General features: G+C 39.5%; 2 protein-coding genes across 2 annotated transcripts; one reads left to right on the top strand and one right to left on the bottom strand.

Moving 5' to 3' along the window:
* The first annotated feature begins 1099 nt into the window (after positions 1-1099).
* On the top strand, positions 1100-4231 carry cd74b (CD74 molecule, major histocompatibility complex, class II invariant chain b). The gene is made up of 7 exons (XM_055935568.1): positions 1100-1316; positions 1902-2071; positions 2264-2334; positions 2442-2469; positions 2587-2796; positions 3734-3775; positions 3924-4231. The coding sequence occupies exons 1-7, from the start codon at positions 1240-1242 to the stop codon at positions 3929-3931; spliced, it is 606 nt and encodes a 201-aa protein (XP_055791543.1). The 5' UTR covers positions 1100-1239; the 3' UTR covers positions 3932-4231.
* Position 4232: 1 nt separating this feature from the next.
* Positions 4233-8801, bottom strand: LOC129863521 (SLC35A4 upstream open reading frame protein-like). Its single transcript, XM_055935569.1, has 3 exons — positions 8181-8801; positions 6030-6128; positions 4233-5806 (listed from the first exon to the last, which is right to left on the bottom strand). The coding sequence occupies exons 1-3, from the start codon at positions 8193-8195 to the stop codon at positions 5609-5611; spliced, it is 312 nt and encodes a 103-aa protein (XP_055791544.1). The 5' UTR covers positions 8196-8801; the 3' UTR covers positions 4233-5608.
* Positions 8802-10187: the final 1386 nt, after the last annotated feature.

The following is a 10187-nucleotide window of genomic DNA, read 5'->3' as shown; positions in this document are numbered from 1 at the left end:
ATTGACCACCTTTTTGACTTTTCGTCCAATATACTAATCATTGGTTCCAAATAATTAAGTCTGGTTCATGTTTTGCATGTTTTAAAGTAAAATTACTGTAAATTATCTCTGGGAGATTTCTAAACGTGACACTACTAGGGGAATACCATTGTCAGACAGGTAAATGCCCATCCAATTTTCTCTGACAATTCCCCTTATTAGAGAAGAGTCTATTATCCCTGAGGTGCAATTAATTTTGCAGTACATAGTAAAAACAATAGACACATTAAATACAGCAATATGTGCGCAACAAATATACCTCTAAACCAGACAAGAATAGTAAATCCATACCTAAACAGTACACATTGAGGGATTGTATTATACTCAAATGTTGGGTCCCATAAACACAAAACCTACTTCACTTTTCTCTATGGGCTGGTTTCCCGGACACAGATTAAGGCTAATCCTTAAAAAGCATGGTCAATGGAGAATCTTAATTTAAATCGTTTTTTTAGGCCAGCATTAATCTCTCTGGGAATCCTGCCCTAGAAGTTCCAACTAACCATTTGATCTCTTTAACAAGTATATTGTTTACGGTTTAGTCACAGGTTATCCATTATATTGACCAGATACTTAAGTGGCAGCTCTAACAATGAATTATAGTTAATGAGAGGGAAAATACGCGTGTGGACAGGCACAACTCCGATATAAAGTGTTTTTCTCAACGTGGCTGGGATGTCACGTGTCCTACTTATATCAGTACACTCGTGACAACCTGAACATTACGAAATGTATATTAGATCAAATAAGACATACGTAGCAAATAAGTAATTACTTTTTTCGTTAATCAAATTCAAAACTCCCATTGACCTCCAGCAAAAACGACTCGCTTGGTGAGCGAATAAAACAAAGAAATGCCACCTGCTGGAGAAGACAGATTTTGGGCCCAGTTATGCTTCGCTTCGCCTCTTCCTCTCTGGTTGAATTGCTGCAGACACCTAATATTGTAGTTCCTCTTTGTGTGAAATAAAATATGCCACCAACAACTGCTGACGCTGATCAAGTCAGCCAATCAGAAATAATTTAATGAAACCAAACTGTCCAACCTGAGTTTATTTTATGTGTCAGGGACTTTCCTTGAATTTGACCAATCTCAAAATTCCCTTCTCCTCGGACAGGTTATAAACTGTGTCTGTTTTGGGTGAGCCATTTCAGATTGAACCCCCCTTTAAAAGGTTGTAACAGAGAGACTGCTACAGGATGTCTGAGCCAGAGAGACAGCCCCTCGTCGGAGCTTCCAGCGAGCAGACCGCAATTAATGTAGGAACTACAGCAGAGTAAGGAATATTACATACCCGTTTCACTTGTCAATGTCTTTATTATAATTTTCTAACATTTACAGGGTAATTTGAAATAAGTCGTTTTATGTAAAAAAAAAAAAAAGTATTCCCAGGGGAAAGGAAACAATGATCAAACTGACAAAAATGTAATTTTTTTTGCCAAACTAAAAAGCATGATCATCACTACTACGCTGTCCAAACGCCTATCTAGATATACACATTCTTGAGCAGTATTAGTTTTAATCTGTGATTACATAAATTGGGTATGTATACGCTGATAGATTTTATCTTTGTTTAAATGTGATTTAGAATCTAGATAAATTCCTTAAACTTAAAAAGGTTGTCTGCCCAGCAACCCCTGACGTCATCATTTTTGTTGTGAAAATAATTTACCGTCATAAAGAAGGTATGATTTAGTATGGTCTAGTAATTGATTCAAAACTCTTTTTTTTGTTGCCACATACACATTTATATTGATTACTGTAATAGCGGAATTATACGAAAAGTCCCATCCATCAGACTCATAACAAAGCAATAAAGTATCCATCATGTTCTCAATTTCTATATTCTGTCTCCTCACAGAGGGTCCAACAAGAGGGCCTTCAAGATAGCTGGTTTCACCCTCTTGGCCTGCCTGCTCATTGCTGGTCAGGCTCTGACGGCCTACTTCGTCCTGGGCCAGAAGAACGACCTTAAAGACCTGCAGGAAGAGAGCAAATCCCTGAAGAAGGAGCTGAGTCAAGGGCACGCTGGTGAGACGATATGTTCCCCTCAGGACCTGGTCCTGTAAAGTTCTAGTGTTAGCTAATGGCTATCAGAGCTACACCCTTTATTTGGAGCCTTTTGAACAGGAAATGAGTGAACTACCACTCAAAAAGATACTGTATCTTATGTAGGCTAAACTTTGTAAATGTATATGAAAGTTTCTCTCTTTCTGTCTACAGCTGCTGTCCCCATGAAGCTGCATGTGCCCATGAACACCATGCCATTGCTGATCGATGGGTCTGCTGATGAGGTCAGTCTTCAGCTATAGAAATGACATGTTAAACCATGATTAGCATGCTTAGCAGTCTCTTGAATATGCCTTTATTCTCAGTTCTGTCTTTCGGCTTCCTTTTTCAGGGGACATCTACCCAAGGGCCAAAGGAAGGTATGAAATGTTATTCATTGACATTTCAACTGTCATCCCAGTAAACCCCCCTTTCAAAGCTCCCCCACCCACTCTTTATCTCACTTCCTCTCTCATCACATAACATCATCCACACAGGATCAGGTTCTCCCACACAGTGTCAGCTGGAGTCAACAGGGTTGAAGCCAGCAAGTATTGAATCCTTCCGACCCCAGTGTGATGAGCAGGGCAACTACCTGCTCCAGCAGTGCCTGGATGCCACACCCCTTTGCTGGTGTGTGGATGCCAGTGGGAAGCAGCTCTCTGGCACCCTAACCAGTGGGCCTGCTAGGTGCGGCGCCACATCCGGTAAGATCCTGTTTGAAGTTGATTATTCATTTTGAAGTTGAATATAGATGGATTTTTATTTTTATTATACTCAGATGTTGCGTCCCATAAACACTAGACCCACTTCACTCTTTTCTACTTCAGGGACTAGTTTCCCAGACAAAGAATAAGCCATATCCTTAAAAAGCATGCTCAATAGAGAATCTCCGTAGGAATAGTTTTTAAAGTCCAGGTGTTATCTTAATCTGTTTCTAAACAAACTGACCCTAGAAGTTCCAACTAACCATTTGATTTCTTGAACAAGTGCACTATTTTTGTTTTAGTTGCATCAGAGACAAGATATTTTAGTTCCCCTTTGTGTTCAAGAAAATCTTCCACTAACATCTGATGATGCTGATCAAGTCAGCCAATCAGAAATATTTAAATGAAACCAAACAATTCCAACCTGAAGTTTCCTTATGAATCAGGAATTTTCCTTGGACCTGACTTGTCTCACTTTCCCTTTCTTCAGAGAAGATAGATATGAATGAATTTTTTGTGTGAATTAATCCATTGTGATTAATGCTCTTAGATGAAGTATTCATACTGGGGCTGTCAGAGTTAATCCGTTAACTCAAATCAACTTTTTGTAATTTTAGGGCACTTTTTATTTTATGCAATAATTTGCAGTCTGAAAGCATTCAAAATACACTGAAAACATCCAAAATACATAATCTATTTAGCTAAAAACAACAGTGCGATGTCAAAACAAGTTTACGTTGAGGTTAGATTTTGTTTACCATTACTTAGAACAAAATCAAGACGTCAATATTCTTGTAATGCCTTTTGTATTAAAATAAATAAATAAGTTAAATTTAAGCAAATTATGAATTTGCGATTAATCACAGCAAATCCAGCAATTAACTCTTATAATAGTTTGACAGCCCTAATTCACATCCATTATTACTACCTTTTGCAGCACTCAATCATGTGATGGCCATACCTGATGTGATGCTGAGTGGTAAGTACCCTTGTGGCATGTCATTTTCCAATAAAATAGGAAGCAATTAATCGTTGACCTTTCTTCAAGTATCATCTGACTACATTTGTATGCTGTAAGGAACTATCTGGCTATGCTGTTGGTAATGTACATTTCTCTTTATTTACAGATGAGTAAAAACCAGTGAGCTGTGAGGACCAGTAAAACTGTCCCACTAGACATGTCTACATTTAAGCACTTCCTTTCAGAATGCCCTGATTCTGTGGACATTCTAAATAATCCAGCACATGGATTTGGAAACTAACAAGTTCTCTTTTGTTGTATTTTCTGTATGGGTCTATTTAATTAACCTATGATTTTGATATAATAATGCCAGGTGTACTAACTGCTGCTCACTGCTAACCATAAAACTGAGATTAGAATGACTGTTACACCTTGGTTGGCTTAGCTAATAAAATAAAGTCAAAATAAATGCCACTGAAATGAAACACTTTATTTAAAGGGCTGCCATATAATTGAAATTTCATACCATTTCAAGTGTACAAACCAAAGCAAAAGAAAATGCGCAGCTACATTTTGTCACAACAAGAACAGACATCACTGACATCATACCTCATGTATGGAAAACCAATTATAAATGCTCTGCTATTGGTGATTTCTCATTTCACTGTGAGATTAAACCGATATAGATTGCATGTTAGTGCTAAAAAAAAACATTAACTGTGAGCATCTCATTCTTTTAGGCTCTCCAACATCTGTCAGTCTGGTAACAATGGCAGTGGTTTTCAAATCTCTCCCCTGGCATTTTTTAAGTTTAGTTGTAGCTCTGAAATAGCACACCTGATTCTGATTCACCTATTCAATGGTTTGATGTTTAGTTGAACCAGGTGTGCTAGCTGTGGCATATTTAAAATACATGGAACGGCTGGGGGTCCTAGAAGCTAGGTTTGAAACCACCCCCTGAGGACAATATCATTAACCTAATAGCGCATGGCTCAAGATTGTTTACTAGTCCCAAGTATTGTGGTAAATCAGAAACTTCTCCCATGTAGTTCATTCTGGCTGAGAAGGCAGTACTGAACATTAATAGAATTGCAATGCTTGAGCCAGATGTCCAGGGTTATATCAGTTGGTATATGGATTTACTTTGCTAAATCACAGGAACTCCTGCCAGGACCACCTGACCGATATGGATGCAAACTGCAGGTCGATAGTTCCCCTGTAGAGGTCACTGTGCACCATTATATAGACTGCATTGTGATGTACTCAGTGTACAGAACTATCAACCAGACACAATAAAGACTGGTCTACTAGGAGCAGGTCAATATGGGTTTACAGTGACCTAAAAGTCAGAACGTAGGCAGAGAACTTGCTAGGAACAGATTTGTAGATATTAACATAATATTCTCATGTTTAATATATGGGTACTACAGTATGTTGTAAATATAATTTGTGTATAACAAGGTTGGATGGTTAATCTACAAGCAAGACCAAATAGAAAGCTGCCCTGAGGCAAAGGAAATCTCCCCCTATAAAGCACCCACTTCCATCAGTAAAATCCCCATTGCATAAAATAAGACCGTTATCTTTCCAGTTAATATAAAATATATATATAAGCCCCTGAGGCGTATTGCACACATTGCAAGAGATGATTGTGAAGACGTGATGCATAATTCAAGCAACCATATTGGTTTTTAATAAATTTCTCCACACAAACAAATATCATTTTTCTAAATTCAGTACCATTGTGCAATCTAAAACTGAAGGCTGTGGAGTAGAGTAGTTCAATGGATCTTTTTTAGGGGGCAGGTTTATTGGTTCAGTGATCCATCTTCTCCCCCAGAACCAGGGCTGTTATTTGCCGGGTCCTTTTAGAGTGTTGAAAAAGTCTTTCAGGGTTTGCTCGATGTTGGGCACGCCAAAATTTTGAGCTGCAAAGATGCCTGTGCAAGTACCAAGGATCACACCCAAAACCGCAGAGGATCGCAGCCTAGACACAATATATCCTGCCAAGAAGCCCTTAAGGAAAGGAGAGGCCAGCACACTGCCACCCTGGAACAACAAAAAGTCACCCTCATGTTTGAAACACACAACAAACAGATATGATGTTCTTCTAAGGCCCATCTGACAGTTTAACAAGATGTATGGAAAACGTGTACTCTTATCTGCACATATACAGACCTGATATATAACAACTACAAAAAAGTGAGGGTTTGTATGAGATCATGTTTGTGTGAAAGCAGCCCAAGGCCTGCATGTGTGTCAGACATCTGACCTGTGGGATCCCAGCCTGTACTTCCTTCTCCACACGCCGCTGAATGTCCTCTAGCTGGTCCTTGAGCCCTGCCAGGTCCTTCAGTGGTCTCAAAGGGTCCTGTTGTGGTACATGTCAAAGGTCAATTACTATAAGATACTTATCAAACAGGATTTCAGTTAATATATGAATCTTCTATAAATAGGCGTGGTTGGTCATATCCTCGGTGGCTACTGATAACTGGAAGAAAAAAATCTACAATGAGAATAAAATAGAATGCAGTAATTCTTAGGACCAAAATGTGAGCCTCAAAACAAGAAAGTAGGGCCAGCCCGCCCGCCCAATAGGCAGGATTAGGCGGCCGATTAACCAGGGCGGCATTTTCTGTGCTAAACTGACCAACATTCACCTGCAACAACATAAAACCGCACATATTTCTGCCGAGAAACAATAACAATTTCTGTCAACCAGTGGCATATGGGCTTTTTAGGTGGGCGCTGACGCTACCCTGGGATAATACGTCGCATTACAATGCATGACAATGTAATGCGACAGACTTTTTACATCATGCAAGTTTCTCCGAGCAAATAGCCTAACCTAAATGGCGCCCAATCAAATAAACAAATGCACTGCCATGTTAAACAACATATCCTAAAAATGGGCCAGGTCAAAGTAAAATGGACAATCAGGATACTCACAACTGCTCTCCATGAGTTTCACCCCGTGGGCTAAATTGCCATGATCAGTGGTTTAAAGTTCGTATCCGTATATTTCTGATAAACTGAACATTGAGAATCAGAATTTACGCTGTGTAAACGGATTGATTATTTTTGCAAATAGGCTCAGTTTAACGCCTGATAAAGTTAGCTGGGTTGCTGATATTCCGAATTTAAATAGCCAAATTGATTAGTCACAGAAATCAGGACTAATAAAGCCAATGCAACTGCCTGTTTTAGAAACCGTAAGCCTACCACATGGATGGGCATTCATAAAATTCCATTGTAGCCTACACCCCAGTAAACACTGTCCAACGCCAGCGTCTTTCTTTAGTGCATTCCGGACCGGCCTTGACGTTTATGTTTGGTTAAAATTTTGTTCGGTCTGGACCAATCTTAATTTGGCCCAAACATAGACTTCACATAAGGTCGGTAGCAACTTAATTGGGGAGGACGGGCTGGTGGTAATGGCTGGAGCAGAATCGGGAATTGTTTCAAATACATTTGTTTACAGGTGTTAGATGCCATTCCATTTGCTCCATTACAGCCATTATTAGGAGCCGTCCCTCCCCTCAGCAGTCTCTTGTGATGGACGTCCATGTTTGGTTCAGATTTGGTCTGGTCTGAATTTGGTCCAAACATAGACGTCTATAAGTTAGGTATTTTCAACTGTCATTCAGAACTGAAAATTAACCCGAATTCACGTCTGTAAAATACCTATTTCAAAAATACGTATTTTCGCCTTTCATTCGAAATCTACATTTAACGTAACTTCGGCGTCTGGAAAACAAACGCTCGACCTTCTAGCCCGAAGTCCAGCGCGCTATCGACTGTGCCCCCAAACGCATGCTCGAGGCGCAGAGTCGATAACCGCGCGTATAAACCCAGCGTCGTTTCAACGTCATTTTGCTTATTGGGACTATTTTAGTTTGTCTCACCTAGTGCAGCAGAACGGCAGAAAAATACTCCATCCAAATCTTCTAATTGTTACTGTCACATTACCTATATTGTAAACGAAATCCATTATTCGGCGATACTAATGCTTGTTAAAGTAGTTTACATTGTTTTACTTTCTTGATCGACTATTGATTACTCTAGACTAGCGTAACACAGCACAACTTTGACAGCTCATGGGAATTCTACAGGCCATAAATATGGCTTATGGGTATCGTGTTTATATTCTACATTCTTACAGACATCATACCCAGCATAATGACGGCAGCAGTTGCCTAATGAACCAGTAAATCAGGTTGCTGATACGAATGTAATGTGTAGTTAGCTAACATTAGCTAGCTAGTAGGCTAGCGTGACAGCTCTCACGCAAAAATATAAAGCTAGCAAAACCACGGTCACGTTATCTACAATGAACAGACTTGAAGGTAAATAACGTTAATAAACAAGTACTACAACTGCGAATAAAAGCTCAGATTTTAACTCCCCAATTTATGGCACTAACCTTGTCGTCCGCCATGTCTTCAAATCAATGCTCCGTCAGTCTATACCACTGACTTATGACTGGGCTCGATTTTCTTTCCTGCTCGAAGACATTTTGTTATTTATTTTTAATTTAACCTTTATTTTATCCGTCATAGAGTCCAAGGTATATTTTACAAATGAGCCATAAATTACAGAAATTACAAAATGCAAGCAGAAAGAAAACAAGGGCATAAAAAAACAAATACATTCATCAAGGTATTCAATAAGCTTTCTGAATTGCCATAGAGGCACTAAAACATCCTTTCAGAATGCCGTATTCTGGAAGACTAACTCAAATCAGTGCCGACTGTTTTTACTCTGCTTACTTGCTACATCGGTGTTTCATTATCTTTACAATGTGTCAATGTTTTATATCTTGATAGCTTTGTGACATTGAGGCCAGTCCTGTAGCCTGTGCACAGGTAACAGGACACGCCAGGCGTAAAGTCAGCTTGTTTTATTATTAGTACAAATCAACTGGTTTGAAACAGACTTTTTTGAAACTAGGGCACATTTGTATTTGCCTGGCTACCCAACTCCTTGCTCTGGCCTAACGCTAAACCACGTTCACAGACGTAAATTTCTTCTCAAAAATGAAGTATGTAGCGAACCAGAGATATTAAATAAAGGAGGAGATAGTAATCCTATAGGCAATGTATGGAGGAACGTGTAACGCCCCACCCAGCAGACCGTTGACCAGTCGCGTTCACGTCCATGCTGCGTCACGCAATCCGTTCTCAAATGCCGCATTCAAAACAACTGGGAACTCAGAAATCTCTGACTTCAGTGCTTTCAATACAACTAGGAACTAGGGAAAAAACGAGCTCCAACTTGGAAAAATCTTTTGAACAGTCATCCAACTCGGAATTCCAACCCAGGAACTCAGGCCTCTTTCTAGAGCTCAGACTTCTCGACCCAACCTCATATTTTTCAGAGTTCCCAGTTGTCTTGAATGCACCAAAAGTCAGGGTATTGGTGCTTTCAAGACAAATGGAAACTGAAAAAAAAACAAGGTCTAATCATGACGCTGATGATCTTCAGGTTGGAAAGTCAGAGCTCTAGAATGATAAGAGTTTCCGACTTGGAATTTCGAGTTGGATGACCATTCAAAAATATTTCTCAGTCGGAGCTAGTTTTTTTGAATAAGTTCCCAGTTGTCTTGAATGCATTGAAGTCGGAAGTATGAGATTTCCCGAGTTCTCAGTTGTTTTGAACGCAGCATATGAGTCTAGAAACCTGCCTTTTCCCCTTGAAATAATGTGTAATGGCACGAGTCCAAAGCTATACGTAATGCCACGATTCCAAACCTATACGATATTACAGAGAACAAGTTAATTATCTCACATCATGAAATAGAGCTCCACGGTGGAGGTGTCATAGTACCCAATATTTTTTTCTCATAGGGGATTTTAGAAACACTTAAAATAAGGTCTGTGTTTCGTGTAGGCTTACCCCTGCAATTACGTTTTGATAATCATGCAAATCTCTCTTGGACAAGGTGACTTATCAATACATTAGTCTCTGTCTGATTCGAAAATGATAATTAGCACTAAAGTAGAAATGCAAAACTACATATCTCACAAGCTCCTGCATGTCACCTCTAGCTGATGCCTTTGCTAACCGGTATTGTGTTAATTTGACAGAATTGTCTGTGAAGAACACATTCATATTTACAATGACAGCCTACTGCCTTGTTCAGGGGCAGAACAACAGATTTTTACCTTGTCAGCTCTGGGATTCGATCCAGCAACCTTTCAGTTACTGGCCCAACACTCTGACCACTAGGCTCCCTGCTGCCCGTTTAATCCAGAGATTCTTACCTTTGCCTCGATTTGGCTATTTATGATAGCCACATTAGCAGCTAATTAGCTATTCATTTGTTGGGGGTAAATAGAGGCAAATATATTGATAAAAGTTACCTTGTCCTAAAGAGATTTACAAGGTTATCAAAATGTCATGCCAGGGTAAGTTTACATGAAACACAGCC

This window comes from Salvelinus fontinalis, chromosome 10 (genome assembly GCF_029448725.1).
Source record: "Salvelinus fontinalis isolate EN_2023a chromosome 10, ASM2944872v1, whole genome shotgun sequence".
Classification (NCBI taxonomy): domain Eukaryota; kingdom Metazoa; phylum Chordata; class Actinopteri; order Salmoniformes; family Salmonidae; genus Salvelinus; species Salvelinus fontinalis.
This window is presented reverse-complemented; position numbering and strand designations above follow the sequence as displayed.